General features: G+C 40.0%; 1 protein-coding gene across 2 annotated transcripts in view; it reads right to left on the bottom strand.

Annotated features, from left to right (window-relative positions):
• Positions 1-774: 774 nt before the first annotated feature.
• kcnip4a (potassium voltage-gated channel interacting protein 4a) overlaps positions 775-22,502 on the bottom strand; it is a 79,509-nt gene continuing 57,781 nt past the window's right edge. For both annotated transcript variants that reach the window (XM_088346658.1, XM_088346659.1), the window contains exons 2-7: positions 21,478-21,602; positions 13,728-13,797; positions 13,478-13,656; positions 13,307-13,411; positions 4,277-4,339; positions 775-4,199 (exon numbers count right to left, since the gene is read on the bottom strand). In XM_088346658.1, the coding sequence (XP_088202784.1) occupies positions 4,152-4,199; positions 4,277-4,339; positions 13,307-13,411; positions 13,478-13,656; positions 13,728-13,797; positions 21,478-21,602 (590 nt within the window). In that variant the 3' untranslated portion in view covers positions 775-4,151. The remainder of the gene's footprint in view (positions 4,200-4,276; positions 4,340-13,306; positions 13,412-13,477; positions 13,657-13,727; positions 13,798-21,477; positions 21,603-22,502) is intronic.

The following is a 22,502-nucleotide window of genomic DNA, read 5'->3' as shown; positions in this document are numbered from 1 at the left end:
AATGGATTGCAGCCAAAAAGGTGCAGTTCATTTCAGGTAGGCCACAATGCAGGTTTCAGCGGCCCAAACCAGGAAAAATGCTCTTCTGGCCCCTACTCTTTATCCGTGGTCTACTATAAGTTTTTTCAACCTGCCCTCTTAGCAATTGTCGCCTGGGGTGCTTTTGAGAAAGAACGTAATAAGGAGCCGCCAAGAAAGACACCAAATTGGCTGTCTAGGCCCCAGCTCTCAACAATGCTCGACTGGGGATAATGGATCGCGGCCAAAATGGTGTAGTTCATTTTAGACGGGCCAGAATGGCATACTTCAGCGGCCAGAACCCGACAAAAAATGTGCTTTGCCAACCCCTACTCTCAGCTGTGGTCGACCGGGGATAAGGGATTGTGGCTACAACTGCGCAATTTATGTTAGGCAGGAAGACCATCACAAAGCCTGCCACGCATGGCACAAATTTTCTCTCTGAGTCCCCCTTCTTCGCAATTGTTAACTGATAATGTATCACAGCCACAACCGTGCATTTCATTATAGGCAGGCCAGAACAACGCATCTTCTAATTTAAGTGCCTTCTGCTGTTCCCTGCTCGCACCATGGGACTGGGATAATGGATTGTGGAATATGTTTCAATCTGCAATACACTTGGGAATCGAATTAGCGAATGACAATATCACTTCTGGTATCATTCCTGTTGAGCCACAAGGGAGCAGCAGATCACCAAAAAAAGGATACCCACTTTTTTGCCCGACTGCATCTCATGTTTAAAAGCAAATGAGAGACTTCTGATTTATTTATTTATTTTCACATTTTCTATTTACATGTATGTAGAAATGCTCCACGTTGACAGACGACTAATTGAGATTTTCAACAGTAATCAAACGAGATGTACAAACCCATAATGCATTGTATAAATGAAACAAAAAGGCAATATTTGAGAAAGGAAACAAATGTTTTTTTGTATAATATACGAGTACATTTATATCGACAGTGTGCTTATGTGAAGTAAGCATTCATATCCAACACTGCTTTTATTCTGGCATTCAATTTCAGCATTTCATTGAACTACTCTATATACATATTTCATATTATTCATTTGTATTGAGACGTCCTTTTTTAATATTTCAAACTTAAAGGGGCGGTGTGTGTTGTCTAGCGCCTCCTAAAACGTATTAATTTAAAAAATATATATTGATTCAAATAATAAGCAAAAATCCATTAATTGCCGAAGCCATGTATATCTTGTAAATTAATTGTAGGTCAGGAAATTGAACTATTTTTCGACAACATGAGGCTCACTAAGAGGGAGCTGACGCAATTGTCAGCCATCTTTTTCTTGAAAATTTGTGTGATTTGGTCACTTTGAGTGTCTGTAGTTTATATTCGTCCTTATAAACTGTTTTTTATTAGCACTACTAGATACAGCAACATGTAGTAAGTAGTTCAATAATACACACTGTCCCTTTAAAGTTATTGAACACCCAAAAAAATAATGTTTTTGGAGGAAGATGTGTGTTAAAAAAACAAAACACTTTTAGAAACCACTTAATGTGCAATGAGCTACGTTTAATAATTCAATAAATCCTCGATTCGCGAACAAATCTGTATTCAAACCAAAAACTAGGAGTAATGTTTCCCTATGTGTTCAAATGAAAAATCCAAACTTAAACACAGCCTAACAAAACGGGAATTCAATGCCCTTTGTCACTTAAGAGCCACCGTAGCTTTCTCCGTGCCCGGTTTAGGCCTGGTAGACATCCAAGCTCACTTTCATTTTTAAATGGGTTGAAAAAAAAGGACTCAAAGTCATGTTTCCCTCATTTTTTTACCCTGACATGAGTACATTTTTCCGTGATACCTCGGTACTCGAATGACTTTGTATTCGAATAAACTTGTATTTAACCCAAAAATTTGAGTTTTTTCTGCTTCTGTATTTGCCCATCAACTCTAAGGTCTGGCTTGTCTGTGAAAAAAGGGTTTGAAAGTTTTACACCGAACAACATTGGCAACCAAATGATGAAGGTGCTGCATCTGAGTCAAATCAGGAGGCTTGTCATGCTACCGGTAAAACCAGGGCAATCTGTTTAATGTGGGGTGAACAAAATCTATCCCTAAAAACAGCCTGAAGAGGGACTGGCACCGCCAGGCAGTACTTGCCCAAGACACAACACAGGAAGCGATGTCTCTACTACCCAGGTGGTCAAGGGATCCATGAATTGTCATTTGAATAAAATATCAGGACTCGCACAAACGTGAAAACAGCCAAATGCTAGCAGAGCAATCGGCCATCTTGGCTACTCAGGTAGCAGCATCAAACATCGTCAGTACGACAACATGTGCTAAGAATTTCCTGTGATTTTATGCCTTTTATACATAATAACAATAATAATGCGTATACTAACGGGTCCAAAGAAAGTTAGTGAGAGAAAAAAAGTGTGAGAACAACAAAGGGAATCAAATACGAGAATAGTAAACGAGTTTCTGTCATCGAACTGCTAATGAAAGGTACAGTAAATGCTTTCAAATTGTCATATTTTCTCTTTATTAGGTTTACTCTTTATTATGTACACATCTCAATGGCTATCGTCATTTTATGAACATGTTCTATTGATTTATTGGAATATGTAGTCATGTATAAAAATAATATCATTAATTTGTATGTGTCAAAATGTTTGGGTACAGATTATGAAGGCATATCAAGGCAAAAGGTACAAACACATTCATCCAAGAAAAGAAACTGGTCTTATAGTCAGCAACTTATATTTTATGACAAGCCTCAGTGAAGTTCAATTGTAGCGTTTTTTAACCAATAAGGACAAAAAAGTATGGAGGATCAATCCTGCCATTTGTTGCTATTAATGCATAAATCAAAATTGGATTTCTGACGTCTAGCCAATTGCGATAAGCAGCCATCTTGGCTACTCGGTTAGCATTATTTATTTATTAAGAAGCGTGTCAATCCGACAACACATGATGATTTTTTTGAAAATTTTTGCCAATAATAACGTAACTAAGCTATCAAGTTTCACATTTGTCACATCCTCCAAGTCTGTGGCATATAACGCTCATTGAACGCATGACAGTAGCTATAAAACACTGTATATACTGTCATATAAACCTACATCACATATAAGACACTGCTTTAGATAGCCACATACTAAATAAATAGAAGAAAACGTGTACACCGACCTGAGGAAGAATATTTCTTGGCTTTTACAATCTTGAGAGCTTGCAGACAAACACTTATCTGAGACACTCCTTATCCATTTTGTCTCTGGGCTTTAACCCGCTCAAAGATCAATTTCTCCATTTTGGGGTAGTCTTCATGTTTTGGTGCACTGTTCGAACATTTTGATGATGTTTCCTTATTCCATCGTCTGCAGTGTTGGGAGTAACATGTTACAAAAGAACAATTTTGTATCTCAGTTGTCGTTACAAGATTATTAAAAGCATACTCGGAATTACAGCATCCTTTGATTGTTAACTTTACCACCGGTAGGCTTCAAAAGTGTGTTTATATTTACCTACAAAGTACAAAAGTACAGTTACGATGGCACCGTCACAAGCGCAGAGAACAAGGGCGCTGACTTTCTTCTCATTGAGGTTTTCTCCCGACCGTATTTCTTGCATTCAAGCCATATTTACAACCATAATATAAAATACAGAAATCAGCGTGTCAGTTTCTACTTTGAGGTGTGCCTTATTGTCTCGAAATTAGTGGAAAGACCAAAATAAATACATGAGAAAATGCATAAATATGTTTCAGATTTTTCACCTTATTATATTTAACCTTTATTACGAATACATTATGATAATTATCATACAGTACATGTTTCATTCATATTTCGTGTGTTTTGGAATGCTTGGGAACGTATAAAAATAAATTCCATGACTTCCTGAAGGAATTTCTTTTTTTTCGGTATTCGGACAATTCGGTGTTTTATCCCAAACTAATTAAGGTCGAGTACCAAGGTATCACTATAACATTCATCACTTCCGTGGCATATAAAATTCATTCAAAACAAGATGGAGGGCACTATTCTAACACAGGCATTATAAAACAGAGGAACATCGATGAAGGGGACCATGATGATCATCGAGAAGTCGCCCGGGAGGAAAAGACCAAAATCGATGCTTGATAATAAAAACATTTCCGGAAGCTAGAGGACGTTTTCGAAGAGGTGCATGGAGTGCATGATGTTTTCATCCTACGACCAAAAAGAGAACATAACAGTTAGCACATGGACAGAAGTCACAGGGGATGATTAAACCCCACCTCACTTACATTTTGGCAGCAGTCGATGAACTCATCTATGGTCACCACACCATCTTTGTTCTTATCCATTTTCTGCTGGGCGGGGAGGAAGAAGACGAAAACTCTTAATTAGTTAGAAGTCCATCCCTACACAAATTTAGGGCACATATAGACAACTTAAAACAACAGTGTTTGTTTGGTTAAGGTTCGTTTTTAGGGTAAGGGTGGTAAAAGTTAGGAGTTAAGGTTTAGGGTCAGGTTAGACCATTGGGAGTAGAGTACATTATATGGAGTCAGGGTTTAGGATTCATGGATTAGAGTTTAGGTTCAAAGAGTTATGATTCAAATTATATTATGTGTATCAGAGTAGTGCAGAGGAAGCATGCTGGTTCCATAATCCAGAGGTAGATTGACTGAAACCATGCTCTGCTAACTGGACCAGATTTCTCAGGCACAGATTCAGATTCAGATTCAGATTCAGATTCAGATCTACTTTATTGTCATTCTAGTACACGTGTATACAGAACGAAATGTCGATGCATCTGACCCCCACAGTTTCCTTGAATGTACAGATATAAATAATGTTGTATTGTATTTTGGCTACGTATAGTATTTTACCATAGTGCCGATAGTGCAAGAAGAGTAGCTAACCAGATGCGCAAAATGGGCAGTCAGGTTAACAAGTCAGGTACACAGTAACATTAACACTGTAACAATAACGCTGTTCTTTCTTGCCCAAGTCCCCTATCGTGTAGTCATAACCACGTGCATGCAGCAGTTTTTTTTGCAGACTTTTTGCTTTATTACAACGTCCATTTCATTGAAAAAGACGGCAGAACAATGGTGAACCAATGTAACCGCGGTGTACGTGTCCCACCAAAGATCCACATTCACGCTGGACTGGATGATGAGGTTTTTATTATTACAGTTTCTGCAAATGGATGAGTCACAACATTAGCTTTTTCTGCTGGGTCTGATCTCTTTGATCTCTTTGTAGTACTCTGGTAAAACTGACAACAAAGCATATCAAAGAGCTGTCTTTTCACTTTACAGAAAATACATTTTGAGAATATCACAATACATTTATAAATCTTTGCATTTTAACAAGATACTTTTAACAAGAGATCGTATAGTGGATTTTTAACGTTTACAATGAATTCAACATGTTTTTCTTTACTCTGAATTTTAACCAACATCATCCTTTTTTTAATGTATATGAAAAATAGGAATAAAAACAATAATGAGTATAAAAATGGGTAAAATTTACCTGCAAATGGATGAGTCACAACATTAGCTTTTTCTGCTGGGTCTCTTGTGTCTATGCACAAAGTACATGGTTCTGCTTATTGTGTTGTCCTGTTCTTGTAAACCAACAAGCTGACTCTGTGGGAGTGCCGTTGACTGATCTCCCTTCTGCAGAAGATTGAAGTTGGCATCTGTTCCCATCACTTGACCCACGCCACCAGTGGACTGAGCACTGAAGACAGCAGCAACCTCTTCTGATGTCACAGAACCATTGGAGCCTGATGGAATTGCCCTTTTTACTGACTCGTCTGATGTCCCAGCACTCTCGTCTACAACAGCGTGACAATTGTTGGATACTCTGAACACCTCTTGCACAGTACTGTTGTTCACCCCGTTGACTTGGTCCAAGAGCGAAGTATAGGGCTCGGTAACAAGGCGATGACTCACACATGACCGTACAAATGGCTCACGGCTCAGAGCGTCGGCTACGATGTTCTTTGGGCCGGGAATGTACTTCAGGTCAAAATTGTATGCAGCTAGCTTCGCTACCCACCGCTGTTCACACGCATCAAGTCTTGGTTTGGTCAAAATGTATGTCAGTGGGTTATTGTCGGTCCACGTGGTAAAGTGTCTTCCTTTCAACCAATGGCCTCCTCTGGCATCCTTTATTGTTCTTACATTAAGCCTTCTGAAATCAGTGCATACCCTTAGTTCTCCATTCCGCTTCCATATGAGAACAAGCGCAGATGCATAGTCGCTAGTCGACTTCTGAATAATTCCTTTCTCTTCCATCTCGTTCAGAGTCGTCCTCAATTTTTCATACTGACTTGGTGGTATACGTCTGTAGGGTAGACGGAACGGCTTATCATCAACAAGGTGGATACGATGTACAAACTCTTTGGCCTCTCCACAGTCCATTTTATGGCGAGAAAAGATTGACTCGAATTGTTCGATGATATGAAGGAGCTTGTCTTTACACTGCAGCGAAACCTCACATGACTTCAGGTCAATGTCTTGCAGTCCCAGAGCTTCCAATGTACGCATCATGTCCTCTTCTGACCTGGGTCGGACCTCTTTGCTCTGTACACTCTGCACGTTGCACTTGACCTCCTCTGCATTGGGCAGGTCTTCCGCTGCGATACAAGGAGACACATCTGCAATTTTCCTGTTTCTCCTCAGCACAACAACTCTGTCCGTGGGATTAAAGACTTTAACAGGCACCCATCCATCTCCCCAGAGTGGAGTAACAACTCGTCCGACAAGGACTTGTCTGGGCCCGGCCTTTGATTGGGTTGGCTCAACGACCACTGTGCTGCCCGCAGACGTCCCGGCCAACTCAGGTAACTTGCCCCAAATAACGTACTCGGTCCGTGGATTCAGCGTCACGCAACTCTTGATTTTTACTGTCCCTACCTTGTCAGGAATGCAATCACCTCTCCATCTCTCTGTGTTGGAAAGCATTGACAGGAATTGACTGTGGTGATCGGACAGACCGTTGTCAGGAGTGGAAACTAATCTCCAATAGCCATCTGTACTTTTCAATTGAGTCAAAATATGTTTGATGGCATTGCTGCCAAGGATCATCTGTTCTGTCTGGCCTGGCACCACCATTACTGGTATTACCATTTGGCACCCGTAAACTGTGGCGTGAATGTCGTACATGTCTCTGGGAGAAACTTGGTGTCCACCGCAGCCTACAATGACATAATTATCGGCCGTGTAACTCATCATATCAGGGAATTGCTGCAGGAGGGACTTAGCCGTGTCCTCACTTACTGTACAAGCCATCGACCCGCTGTCCAATAGCGCTCTGAAAGTGGGGCCTTCTTGCACAAGTACAGGTGTGTAAAACAGTTCGTCAGTCTCCGCTATTCTCTGAAACCCCTGAAAGATCAGCTTCTTCGATGGAGGTATCTTGTTGCTATACAACTCATAAATTGATTTATTATCTTGCATGTCAGGCGTCACACTAGTGGTGGGAGGTATACTCAGTTGATCTGCACTGTTCTCCCCTAAGCGCAGATCAGTTAGTTTCCCTGAGGCAGTGGGACAACTTTCGTCACTGGACAATCACGTCGAGAATGCCCTGGGGCATGGCAGTGAAAGCAAAGGTTTTTGTCTCGGCAATGAGAGAGAGCACTGTGTTCGACTTCTTTGCAAATGATACATGGCTTGTCAGTGAAACCATTAATTCTGTCTCCAGGTCGCCTGGTTGGAGCTCGCCTTCTCCCTTGAAACTGGTTTGAGGTAACACGTATCAGAACCTTCTCCAACATACTAATAACGTCCGTTAGAGAGACATACTGTGGGCTCGAAGTCTGAGGTGGCTCGTGCATGAGGGTTGGACCATGGTTCACCTCAGCTTTGTGTACGGCAATTTCCGCTCTATTCGCAGGTTGTTGTAGGGAATCTGCTTTGTAGCTCTTCTCAGCGTGGTATTCATTCAGCACCTCTAGTACCTCACATGCTGACCACTTTTCGATGGTTTTTGATCTGTAAGTGAGTGCCAGTTCCTTGCATGGGCAGTTCCTAATAAACATGCGAGTGACCTCTATTTCAGGGTTGTCAAATGTTTTGCCCTGCTCACTCAAGCACTCAGAGGCAAGGTCAGCTGCTCTGTTTAGTCTCAGCCAGTAGTCATAGGGGTCCTCCTGGTGTTTGGGCAAAGTTGAATAAAAGTCAGCTAAAGGGACAGCAGAGTACTTGGTACAGCTAAAGTGTTTCCTGAGGAGACTATAAATCATGTCAGGGCGGGTATAGACGTCTATATTACTGTTTCTAATGCCAAACCTAACTACATCTTTAGCTTTTCCTCTCAAATGCATTTGGATTTCCTCTGCTTGCTCTTCAAGTCTCACATTACTCTTCTTAATAAATGTCTTCATTAGATCTTCCCACTCATGTAATTTTATTGAGTCTGAGCCATCCCCATTAAATGATGGTGGTTCTTTAACCTTTCTCTGTGTAACCACCTCAACCTGTGTTACATCTGACACATAACCTGGCTTACTCAATGTGTTTGCTACATCTTGTGTGGCAGCAGCGCTAGGAGCTACTGTATTGTGTGACTGTATACGTGAGAAAATGCTATCAGCCAATGTATGTCCTATCTCCTGAATAACATTTGTCATCTGATCAGCTACACCCTCAGAAATGTCACTCGTGCTCTGATTAAACATGTTTCAAATATGTAAATGAGTCAAAATCACAAAATAAATCAGGAGCCTGCGTAACACGTCACTGTATAGCAATTTTAAATACTGTGAGCTGATGGCATCATGAAACAAAACAGTCCAGAATCCAAATATTTTGTCAATTTCAATTTAGTACTGTCAATTCTAACCAAGTAAATACGGTGTTGGGGCTTAACTTTTGTTTGGTTAAGGAAAGCTTTTAGGGTTACGGGGGAGTTACGGTTTAGGGTTAGGTTGGAAATTTGGTATTAGCAGTATACAGTGTAAGGGTTTAGGTTTATGGGGTTATGATTAAACACCAGTACTGTGGATCAGTGCAGGCGTATTAAATCCATAACCCAGAAGATAAAAATCATCCTCAGCCATTTGGATTAGGTTTTTTTTCAGGCACAGTCCAAGAACTGAACCTTTTGTTATGTTCATGTTAGTTGTGTTATTTTAACCATTTCGCAAAAGTTTCTGGGGTTAATTTTTGTAAAGGTTAAGGTTCTAGATAGATAGATAGATAGATAGATAGATAGATAGATAGATAGATAGATAGATAGATAGATAGATAGATAGATAGATAGATAGATAGATAGATAGATAGATAGATAGATAGATAGATAGATAGATAGATAGATAGATAGATAGATAGATAGATAGATAGATAGATAGATAGATAGATAGATAGATAGATAGATAGATAGATAGATAGATAGATAGATAGATAGATAGATAGATAGATAGATAGATAGATAGATAGATAGATACTTTATTCATCCCCGAAGGGAAATTCACATTTCCAGCAGCATCCCTGAGCTGAGAACAGTACAATAATAAAGCCAAAAGAATACAATATACAAATACCCAGTGTGACGTGCAAATGCCCACTGTAGCGTGTTATATAGAATAACTAAATAGTGCTACACAAAATACATATTACAATAAGATTCGGTAATATGCAATGTAGGTGGTGTGGTTTACTGTGGGCTTTTACTCTGCCGGGTAGCGTTAAAGAGCCTCATGGCATGAGGAAGAAAAGATCTCTTCAGTCTGTCCGTAGTACAAGACAGTGACAGCAGTCTGTCGCTGAAACTGCTCTTCTGTCTGGAGATAATGCTGTGTAGTGGATGCGATGGATTGTCCATGATTGACTGCAGTTTTTTCCAGTGCCCGTCTCTCAGCTACTGTTGTTAGGCTGTCCAGCTCTTTGCCCACAACAGAGTTTGCTTTCCTAGCCAGTTTATTGAGACGAGAGGCATCCTTCTTGACGCTGCCTCCCCAACACGCTGTCGCATAGAAGAGGGCGCTTGCCACCACTGTCTCATAGAATATTTTCAGGAGCTTTTTGCAGATTTTGAAGGAGGCCAGCCTTCTGAGAAAGTAAAGTCGGCTTTGCCCTTTCCTACATAGAGCTTCTGTGTTGGCAGTCCAGTCCAGTTTGTTGTCCAGCTGCACACCCAGGTATTTGTAGGTCTGGACAAATTCTACGCATTCTCCTTTGATGGTTACAGCAACCGGGTGAGTTCTGGTTCTCCTGCAGTCCACCACCATCTCCCTGGTCTTGGTGGTGTTCAGGTGCAGGTGGTTTGCGTCGCTCCATCAGACAAAGTCCTGAATCAATTTCCTGTACTCCTCCTCCTGCCCATTTCTGATACATCCCACGATCGCAGTGTCGTCGGCAAACTTTTGCACATGGCAGGACTCAGAGTTGTACTTAAAGTCCGATGTATATAGAGTGAATAGGAACGGAGAGAGCACGGTCCCCTGCGGAGATCCTGTGCTGCTAACCACAGTGTCCGATGTACAGCCCCCCTGTTTCACATACTGGGGTCTGCCTGTCAGGTAGTCAGTAATCCATTCTGTAAGGTGTGAGCTAACTCCCATCTCTGTCAGTTTCCTGCTCAGTAGCAGAGGCTGTATGGTATTGAAGGCACTGGAGAAGTCCAAAAATGTAATCCTCACAGCCCCCTTAGCCCTATCCAGGTGAGAGAGGGATCAGTGTAACATGTATACTATAGCATCCTCCACTCCCACCTTCTCCTGGTAAGCAAATTGCAGTGGGTCGATGGCGTGACGGACCTGTAGCCTCAGGTGGTGCAGCAGCAGCCGCTCCATGGTCTTCATCACATGTGATGTCAGGGCGACCTGATGGAAACATTTGTTGGCCTGGAGAGGGATGAGCACCACTAGGCTGTACTTGCCCAAGACAAAGGGCAGGAAAGGGTGCCCCTACGACCCCGGTGGTTAAGGAATCCAACCACCCAACCAAGCCACAACGGGCTAAGGTTAGTTTTTCGGGTCAGGGGATTAAAATATTGAGGTTAAGGTTTAAAGTTAGGTTAGAGAGTTGGGATTAGAAGTACAGTATATAGTGTCAGAGTTAAGCATTCAGGGTTAAGGGTGTTGTTTACGGGGTTATAATCAAAAGTCTGTTATGACTAGTGGAGCAGCACAGCAGAAGATTGCTGGGACCATCATCTAGACTCTAGTCAACCCAGAGTAGATATGAAAAGGGTTTACACGATTGCTTGAAAATCCTTAAAAATACTTGACTTTTAATGTGCTCAAGGATTCATTCATATTTTATTTTAAGTTTTAAAAGTTAATGCTTTAAGTTTTGAAACGCTAGTAGCAACATAAAAAGTCAAAGATAAAGAAAAGATACAAAGATAGAAGTAAACAAAACAAAACCAAAATATGCTAACATATGAAATAAATTAATGTAAGGTTGATCAGATTCTGGGCAGTTGTGGCTTAAGCATTTCAGGATTTTTCAACAAAGGTTCACACAAAAAAAATAGTAAAAAAAGAGGTGGGTATGTCCCCTAAAGTCAAAAAATAAATATATTTTGGTCGCAACAAAGGTTGAGAGCTGTTGGCTCTAGATTCTAGAGGTTGATGGACTGAAACCCTTCTCTGCTAGACAAAGTCCAGAAACTAAACTTTTTGTCAATTTCAAGTTATAAGTGACATTTCAAAACATGTCAATAAGGTGTCTTGGCTCAATTTATGTTCAGTTGAGGGTAGTTTTTAGGGTTAGGGTGGTAAAAGTTAAGGGATAACTTTTAATGTCAGGCTATAGGGTTCAGAATTGTAACGTCACGGTTTAAGGTTTAGGCTTACAGGGTCATGATCAAAATCTGTCACAACTAGTAAATTGGTGCAACATAAGTGTGCTCAGCCCATAAGCCAGATTTTGGTGGCTTGAAACCAACCTCTGCTAATTTGGTCTTATTTTTTTCGGGCGCAGTCCTGAACTCTACTGTACTGTAGTTTATAACCATATCAATATGTAGGCTGGATTCTGTTGGGGTTTATAGTTTGATTATAGATTAGAGGTTTGGGATTAAAAGTACTGTGCAAAGGCTTTGCTTCCTGTAAAGGACTTGGTCCTTTGAGTCTTGCTAGCTGCTTCCTTCAACAGAACTTTGGTTTCTTGTTAAGAGAGACTTTTTTTACCTTCGGGAAGGGTTTAGGTTTACGGGGTGTATAGGTTTCAACGTTGGGTCAGCATTCTGTTTTGCAAATTTGAAAAAATGATGAAATCATGTCAAATGTGCACTGAATCCCATGGTAGCCCTAATTCAGTTATTTAAAATGATTGAATTGGCTGGTGTGGCACTGGTCGTGAATGTAGGGTTTAGTGTTATCTCACCGTCGTAGAACAAAGGACATTCATGCAGGTGCCTTACAACCCCCTTGGAGGCTGGCCTAAGCTGTGCAAGCTTGGACTGCACACACCTGCGGTTAAGTTTTGTTGGGGCAAGCGAGGGGGCAAGACTGGTGTGGCTTAGCCAAGGCTAGCAAGGAGAAAAGGACCCAACTCCTCTCCAGCAAGCAACCAAAGAGTTCTGTGAAAGCGACTGAGCATGCAAGTAGGTCAAGCTGAGAAAGAGACCTAAATTTTATTTTGAGGCCAGCAAAGGTGCAAGAATTCTCGCTCAACAAGAAACCAAAGTTCTGTTGGAGCAAGTGACTAGCAAGGATTAAAGGACAAAGACCTCTCTAGCAAGCGAGTAAAACGGTTCTGAGCAAGTCCTGTGAGCAAGGAGCAAGATCGCCTTGCTTAGCCAACGTTCAAGTCCTGATTGAGCCACCAGCCAAGCCGGTCGGATTCAGCCAGCAGAAAACTACGGGTTCAACGTCCTGCATCTAGCGATTCTGGTCCTGACCGGGCTTCATAACCCAGAGTTCCGTTGATCAAAACTATCCTTTGCCAGTTGGTCACAGTTTCTCAGGCATAATCTCGAATCGAAACCTATTGTCAATTTTAAGTTAGTTTTGTCATTTTTGATCATATAAGTAAGGTGTCTGGGCTCAAATTTTGTAAGGATAATGCGTAGTTTTAGGGGTAAGGAGTTAAAAATTGGGGGTTGGGGTTAGGTCAAAGGGCTGGGATTAGAAGTACAGTAAATAGTTTCGCAGATTGGGGTTAGGGTTTAGGGCTTAGGTTTAATGTCCGAAGTCAACTCCTAACACAGACACATTAGTTCCACCTATTGGTTCCTATCAATATTTCTTTAGGTTTAGAAAAGTTGTGGGTACTTTGGAATGTGTGGAGGCGTAATAAAATACATAACATTACTTCCCTTGAATATTAGGCCTTATGATACTGGGATGAAGATTTCACACTTGCCTGAAAGAAAACTTCTACATGCTGGCGCGGCGTTTCCTCTTTGAGCACAGGGTACGTGCATTTGCCCATCATGTCGTAGATAGCCTTCATGATGTCGAACATTTCCTGTGGAAGACAAGATTGCCGGGTCAAACTCTAAAACTGGACAAATCTGTTGGCGTCCCGCCGCACCTCTTTGGTGATGTAACCATCCTTATTGATGTCATAGAGGTTGAAAGCCCAGTTGAGCTTCTCTTGTATGGTCCCCCGTAGGAGGATGGAAAGACCCATCACGAAATCCTCAAAGCTCACCGAGCCGTTGTGATCCGTGTCAAAGGCGTTGAAGAGGAAGTGAGCATATGACGACGCATCTGGAGAGAAGGAGATAGTGAGGGGTGACCCAAAATGATTTTATTTCTCATACGAACGAGAGAAAACAAACCTCCTTGTGGGAAGAACTGGGCGTAAATGTCTTTGAAGGTTTCCTCGTTAACGATGCCGCTCGGACATTCCTGTGTAATAAGTTTGTAGTTAAGAACAGTGTTTTTCTAACTAGTCCATCTGGACCCAAAAGTGGGTCGCGGACCCCAATTAGGTGGTTCGCCGGCTTTTGCTTTGGTAAAACAATGCTAAGAAGAAAAAAAGAGGGTCAATTACACTCCTTAACAGTAAATGGCAATAATGCCCTGCTTATTATTGAGTGAAATGGGTGCAGAAATTAAACCAGTTGAGAACCAGTGCTAATGTAGACAATCGTAAAAGGGAGAAAAAAAAAACATCAATTTTAACCTTGCAAGGAGAACAGGAGAGGACCCAAACCATAAGATAAGAAATTCCAAACTGGTCTAAAGGCACTCTGCTGAGCCTTTTCTTTTTATTAAATCTCCTAGATTACAAAGACAGCAACTTGATTGGCCGATAGTGACTGATGTAAAGAGTGCATAATAGACTACAAAAAATGCGAGGTATAATAGGCATCACATGCAAACTCTTTTGCAGGTGTCTGATAATAAAAACAGAATAAACTTATTACTTTAAACTTATCACTGAAAATTACATTTGACATTTTAAGTCTTGAGTAAACCCTGAAGGCTTATATATATAAAAATATATACAATATATATATAAAATTAAAGATCAAATGCAAAATATGTAAATAAAAATAAACCGAATATAACATAGTAATAGACAAATAGTATAGTGAATAATTATTAAAGTAATCATGAAAATGTAAAAGGATTAAAAAGTTAAAAAAAATATTTTTATAATTTCCATTTTTCATCGTATTTTGGGGTTTTAATGTTTTATGATTATTTCTATTTTCTTTTTCAACAATTTTAACAATATTTATGATTATTTTATAATATTTTAATCTATTTTTCAGTAGTTTATTTTTATTTATTTTATTATTTTTTAGTTTGAGGAACATTATTAAACTTTGAAATTTAAGTAAAGAAGTATTCACATAGGGCAGCACGGCGGAACAGTGGTTAGCGCGTGTGCGGCACAGTTCTGAGCTGATGAGATCAAACCTCTTGTGTGGAGTTTGCATGTTCTCCCCGTGCTTGCGTAGGTTTCCCCCGGGCACTCTGGTTTCCTCCCAAATTCCAAAAACATGCATGTTTGGTTGATTGGCCGGTCCAAATTGTCCCTAGGTGTGAATAAGCGAGTGAGCTGTCTGTTTCTGTGTGCCAGGCGACTGGCAACCAGTTCAGGGTGTCCCCTGCCCACTGCCCGTCGATAGCTAGGATGGGCTCCAGCACCCACGCGACCCTAATGAGGATAAGCGATGCAGATAATGGATGGATGTATTCACATATAAATAATTAATAAGTATCAATTTAATAGAAAAAATCTACAAAACAAAACATAAACAAAATTTACTAAAATAGTGAATAAGTAAATAAATACATACATACATAAAGTAAACTGATAAATCAACAAACAAAAGTGAAAATTAGTTTAAAAAATTCAAAAGTAAAAATTAAAATTTAAATGATTTCCTTTAATCTCATGTTTCCAATTCATATGTTATATGTCATTTATATATTCTATCTTGCTATTTATTTGACAATATTTTTAGTTTATTTATTTATTTATTCACATAAACAAATACATTTAAAAAAATAAAGATTGGATAGAAATAATGTACAAAACAAAACAAAATATACAATACCAGTAAGTAAATAAATAAATATCGTAAAAAGACATAATCAAACAAAAGCAAGTAAAAATAAAAATAGATATTTAAAACTAAAACTATTTATGAAAGAATTTCCATTTATATTGTGTTTTTAAATCAAATTTTATGGTTTAGATTTTCATATTATTATTTATATTTATTTATATTATATATATTTATTTACTTTACTGTACAGTGGAACCTCGGTTTTCGAACGCCTCTCAGTTCGAACAAATCGGGGCTTCGCTGTTCGGTCAAAAAATCGGAGTTCGAACGCCGGTACGCTTGGGTGCAATGCTGAGCGACGTACGGGTGTAGATCGTGTAGATTGCCCCCACCCCTCGTGAAGAACTGTTATCACGTGCACACTTGCTTCTTTTCGCTTTCGCTTTTAATATCGGTAAACGGAGTGTTTTAGCCCCTAATTATGCCTCCGAAGAAGATCGGTCCAAGCAGGACAAGTGAAAAAAGAAAAGTTGTTCGTACAACTATTGCCTTTAAGAAAGACATAAAAGCTAAATATGAAAGAGGTGTGCGAGTTTCCGATCTTTCGAGGGAATACAGCATGGCTTCTGCTGACCACCACAAAGGTAAGAAATCCTATTCATAATTCTTTTCTTAATACTTTTTTTTTATTTTTACACGTTCATGCTAGCGTAATCCTTCGTACGGAAGATTACGATAACGCGAACGTACGATTAGCCTGGGTTAGCTTTGTTTATGTAAAACATTCAGGGTGTTGGAACGGAGCCACCTTTTCAATGAACAACTCACCACTTTTTGTGTAGACCCGGGTGCTAAATGACGTGTAAACGACCTGATTTTTTTAATTTTACACGTTCATGTAAGATTAGCCTGGGTTAGCTTCATGTTTACGTTCATGGTAAACATTCAGGGTGTTGGAACGGATTAAAACGATTTACATTACTTTTAATGGGAAAAACAATTTTGGTTTTCAAACAGGGTTCTGGAACGGATTATGGTCGAGAACCGAGGTTCCACTGTATTTATTTATTTATTGTATTTCACTTATCAGTGATTGTTTATGTATTAATTTAATGAAGACACTGAAACTGAACACGTTTGGCTATGTTTACATGTGTTCCAGTTAGGATTTTTTTCACTTGAATACTGATTTGTTTTAATAAAAAAATGTTTGAGTACCGAGGGGCCCCTGTACTATAAAGTGGAACCCCCCCCCCCCACCAAAGAAATATTTTAGATCTGTAAAAAAAAAAAAACACCTTACTGCACACACGCTGACACAGAAGTTCAACTGAAATTATGCAGGAACAAACTCGTCGAAGCGAGACGACAGAACAAATATTTCTTTGATTAGATACGCTCGTAGCAGTTGCTCATCCGTAAACATGAAAGCGCGAAAACAGCGCAAAAGCCAGCCAGGCAGAAAATGTCCTTTCCTGAAGCGCCATCAAGCAATAAGGAAGTGTGAAAGCAAATCTAAAGGTCTGGACTACGGAACATAACCTGAGGCCGTGCTCCTGGTCGGCCGTGCTCTGCGTCGGCCGAGCGAAACGTTGTGATTTGGCACGGCGGGGTTATCCTTTGTCCATATAAATAACATCTTTCTGACACTTGTGATGGAGGAACTTTGTTTGTCGTGGCTAAAACAAAAAAATGGGTGCTTCTCGACAAAACAACATCACCCTAAAATGGTCATTGATAACAACGCAGTGAACATTGTTTACTATGCGAGTACATGAGGTGCTCCATGATAGGGCTTTAAGGTGCTGTGTGGAATTTAAAAATGTTTGCATTGCTGATGCCATCTTCTGGCTTAAATCATCATTGCAGCCTCTGTCAAGCTGCTTGTGTGCAGCGTGTAAGTACATGCATTTCTTAGACACATTCACTGGGTTTGCGTTTGGACAGTATTTGAAACAGTCCTTTTCTTATTTTCACTATTTTCATGCTACACTAACAAATGAAATCACTCTCCACTCCCCATCCCCCAAACCCCTCTTTACTGCTTCCTAATGTGTTAAATGAGTCCAGAATAGCTCTGATAAAAGTAAGATAAAAGCAGTTGGACAAAGTGGGAAAAAATATATAATTCAGTTTTGCATTATTAACTCATAGTTAAAAGAAAAAATATTCTACTTTCACTTTTTTTAAGGACACCTTAAACGAGGCACCCAACCGTTAAAAGAAAAAAATGAGTTAAAAAAAAGGATGTAAGGATAGATAGGCAAATATTTAGAAGAGACTGGCCTAAGTTGTAAGTGGATCAGAACAATACTGCAATGAAAAATAGTGCAATGACATTAGCAGCAAGTAATTCTAAAATAGAGTCAAGAATTAAAATATATAAATTGTATGCATGTATAAATTATATATATATATATATATATATATATATATATATATATATATATATATATATATATATATATATATATATATAGAGAGAGAGAGAGAGAGAGAGAGAGAGAGAGAGAGAGAGAGAGAGAGATAGATAGATAGATAGATAGATAGATAGATAGATAGATAGATAGATAGATAGATAGATAGATCAAATCTATGATGTGTGCTTGTTTGGGGTGGTTCCAAGCCTGTTACCCCTTGTTTTGAGGCACATATATTTTAAAGTCAAGGCCCGCGGGCCTGATGTGGCGGCAGATAGGGGCGGCAGTAGCTCAGGAGGTAGAGCGCTCGTCTTGGGATCCCAGTTCGAATCCCGGCTCGTCCGTGTTACATGTCGAAGTGTCCCTGGGTAAGACACTGAACCCCTAATACCCCCAATAAGCAGGTTAGCGCCTTACATGGCTGCAAGGCCGCTATTGGGAAATGTGGAGCACATTGTAAAGCGCTTTGGGAAGTCATTGACTTGAAAAGCGCTATATAAAATGCAGATCATTTCATTTCATGTGGCCCGCAAGAAGGTTTTCCATGGCTCCTTAAATGATGATTCAGTATTGTATCATACACGCATGATGTTTTTATTTTACTGTACATTACTTCTCCCATTTTACTATATTTTCAGTCAAATAAACAATAATATAAGAAAATATTAGCTGGGTTTTTTTCTTCTTTGAAGGAAATATGGCCCACATTTGCTAAAATACAAAGTTTAGGCTACTGATGGCACCTGAATAATGTAAGCTTGTTCCATTTACATTTTTTTCTATTGTTTGGATGCAACTGTCAGCTCAAACTTCAAATTGTCAAAACACTCAAAGGAAATGCCAAAATAGCGTCAACGGTGGTCAATAATACACATTTTGTTTGCAAAAGGCTCCAACCAAGCTAAAACTTTTAACAAATTTTGCCTTTAAACACTAGAAATGGCAAACAAGTGTATGAGCTCTTCCACTGAACCATTACACAGTGGACAACAAAATACAGCACTCGAATGAATCAGTGCACCATTGCCTGTCACTGTAGACTGTTATAGTATGTAGCTTTCATGCCAGAGCCATTTCTTGTCATTTTTTCACTCTTGCAAATAAATGTATCCAGAATCAGACTGCTTGGTGCAAATATTATTGATTCAATTGATTCTTTTTTCCAATCTAGAAATGAAAAACGAAACATTGGATATTACACAAATAACCTTGAAACAATCCAATTTAAATTTAAGTAATTTATAAAAATGTATTACTGAGGAGTCTAAGAAATAGCTACTATTGTCAAGATTGCCCTCATTTGGGCCCGCTCATTTGGCACCATCTATTGCTTGTTGCCTGATTGGCTCCCTTCCTATTTAAACTCAGTGCTCTCATTCACTCCTGGTCAGTCCGTCAATGAACCTTTGCACTTGCAAGACGTGTATTTTGACTCTGTCCGGTATCCTGCTTGTGTATCCAGTATCCGATATTGATCCCGTCTGTTTCGTCCTGTCTGGTATCTTGCTCCACTATCCAGTATCCGGTGTCGATCCCGTCTGTCCCGTCCTGTCCAGTATCTTGCTCGTGTATCCAGTATCAGGTATCGATCCCGTCTGTCCTGTCCTGTCTGGTGTCTGCTCGTGTATCTTGTATCTGGTATCAATCCTGTCTGCCCTGTCCGGTTTCGATCTCGTCTGCCCCTGGCTTCCTGTTTTCCTCCGCCTGACTTCTCTGCCTCACTTCTTCTTCTGCCCAGCGATCGCCGAATCGCTGCCGTTTGTGTTCCTGCGCATGACTGCCCCGTTACCGTAAAATAAAGCTTGGGTGAAAACGTTATGCATCTGGTGCACAGTCTGTTCTGACAACTATTGATGCTCTGTCTCTTCTGTCTTAACGGCGGGGTCAAGGAGCCTTAAACACATAAAATTCAATGTACTCTCTTTTAATGCACCAGGGGAAACATCTTTGTGCATGCCTCATCTATCTTTGACATTACACTGCACCTATTTCTTGGACAGCACAGTCATAGCAATCAGCAAAGGCATCTGCTCATAGGGACGGCTATCATAGACCTTCCCCTCTTCTTTGGGATTCAAAAATGGGGAATATGCCAGGAGGAACTGCATCACCATTGGAGGGTGCTCTGCAAACCATTGATACAAAAAAAATGATAAGGTAAAAGTGGAGCAGCAGTACCTCTGGAGCAGTCATCTTGGGTTGCAGGTTCGATTCCCGGCTCCTCCGAGTGTCCTTGGGCAAGACACTGAACCCATAAGGCACCCCGATAGGCGGGTATGTGTCCTACGTGGCTATTGGTGTGTGTGTGTGTGTGTGTGTGTGTGTGTGTGTGTGTGTGTGTGTGTGTGTGTGTGTGGGTGAAGTACATTGTGAAGCATTTTGGAGGTTTTCAGGGACCGATTAAAAGAGCTATACAGATGCAGTCCAGCACATTTACAAGAGGTGTCATGTGCTTGAATGAGATCAGTGTTCCCTCTAAGCTGCGCGCGTGCGCAATTGCGCACTGCTCGCACATTCTCAGCACACAAGAAAATCTAGCCAGCGCACAAAAATGAGGACTCAAAATTACTAATTGGTTAGTAAATGGAGAACAAAAAGAAAAAAGTAACAGCTCGGAAAAAATAAACACAATGAGACTTTTTATAAAGGTATTTAAAAAAAGTAGAAAAAAACACGGAAAAAAGAAGAAAAAGTTTGTGTTGTATTCAAATAATTTCCAATTGTATCAAGTGAATCTTGTTGCCAACATTGTACTTCCACTAAAAAATGTGACTAAGTACAGTTCTGTATCTTGCAACCGACTAAATAAGCCCCCAAAATTGTTAATATTATGCGACAAAATATATCAGGAAAAAAAAAGAAATGGATATCTTGTGAAAAAATTGTAAGAACAAACGACGTTTGTAGGCCGTACAACCTTTGCAATAGCACATGAGTCAATTCATTCAAAAGAGAAAAATAATTTTGCATTGCCAGAAACTCAGCAAAATGTAACTTGATGTCAAGTTTTGGACATGTTTGATAATTATTTATCTTGCCACACTTGGGATTATGGTTGCTCACTGTTGTTTCAAGCGTTGCTCACCGACTTTGTGTGAACGCTCAGACCCGTGGAAAATTAGAGGGAGCATTGGTTGAGACAGTGACAATAAAAACCGAGTGGCTCCCAGATTGTTGAAGCCGGTCAAAGCTATGAAAATAAAACTGTAAACCCCCCACAACTGAGTTGTTTTATTCCTCAAAAGCTCAAAATCACGTCGTTTGTTTATGAGTATCTAAGAAAAATTGTCATGGTGTTAAATGCAAACTCTCTGAAAGTGAGATGAAAATCACATAGTGTAAGAAGAGATTCATTCCATTTGAGCAAAATGTTTTTCAACTAACTTTCTGTTGAACTTTTCACCCAGCAGGTGAGTGAGGGCGCTAGGGTTTGGGGTTAGGGTTAGACGGTTAGGAGTTACTATTAAGGGGTTAGAAGTTGGGGTTGCAGGGTTAGTTTTTTCAGTTAGGGGTAAGTGTTAGATGATTAAAGGTTAATATTAAGAGGTTAGAGTTTGGGGTTTGAGGGTTAGTGATTTCAGTTAGGGTTAGGGTTCGATGGTTTGGGCTAAGGTGGTTATAAGAAGGTTAGGGTTCCAGCTCACATTTTTAAAACCACGGTAGAGGATCTGCAGCTCCTTCCGGGAGAACCTCGTCTGTGCCTCCAGCTGTCCCAAACCTTCGGGGCGGTGGCGCACTGTTGACAGTTCCAGCTCATCTTCAACGCTGTCTGGAAGAGGAAGACGGAGTCAAATCGGATAGCTACAATTCGGCGTTAACCTCACAGATTACAGATAACAACATAGTAAACATTGTTTACAAGGAGATCAGACGAGAGAACTCCAGGATAAAAATGCAATTGAGGTTTGTTTTTATATGTGACAGATACAGTATAAATCTGAATGGGAGGTTCAAGGCGAAAACATGTGACATAAGTGCTGGGGAGCAGACCTTTCCTCCATCAAAGTTCTGTATTAAATGGCTGTTGAAATCTTGGTGAATAACAAATCTGACCCCAAGTGGGGGACCACCAACATGACGTGCAGGCTTCATTATCACTCTATTTTACAGCACATTTTTTCCAAAAGCTAATTATCCGTTGAGTTTGACATCATTTCAACTCATGATCACATCTCCTTCCAACCCACTTGGGCTGAGTCAATGAGTCCTGCTTTCATCTCCAGCCAGCATGTGTGATTCCCTCTTGGGGGGCCTATGACCAACTTTTGCCATGCCTCACAATATACCACATTATAAAATACTTATAAGGGAAAAATAAAATAAAAAAGAATATCAGGATAAATAGGTAAATATTTACAAAGTACAATGTTCTTGTAGACTGGCCTAATTTGTAAGTGCTTCAGAACAATGAAAAATAGTGCAATGGCATTAGCAGGAAATGATCTCCAAAATATGAGTGAGGAAATACAATATGAATATATATTTTTAAATACTTAGGCAAGATAAATACATTTCCGCAGTCTGTACTTGTTTAACCTGGTGATGGCCCTGGGAAATAAATTGTCCCTGAACCTGTTAGTCCTCGTATTAAGGGATCTATAGTTTCTGCTAGAAGGCAGCGAGTCAAAAAGGTGATAAGCAGCGAGAGAGGAGTCCACAAAAATGTTCT

Source organism: Urocampus carinirostris, chromosome 11, assembly GCF_059441175.1.
Source record: "Urocampus carinirostris isolate Australia breed hairy pipefish chromosome 11, RoL_Ucar_1.0, whole genome shotgun sequence".
Lineage (NCBI taxonomy): Eukaryota > Metazoa > Chordata > Actinopteri > Syngnathiformes > Syngnathidae > Urocampus > Urocampus carinirostris.
Note: the sequence above shows the minus strand (reverse complement) of the source record. Positions and strands in the feature narration are given on the sequence as shown.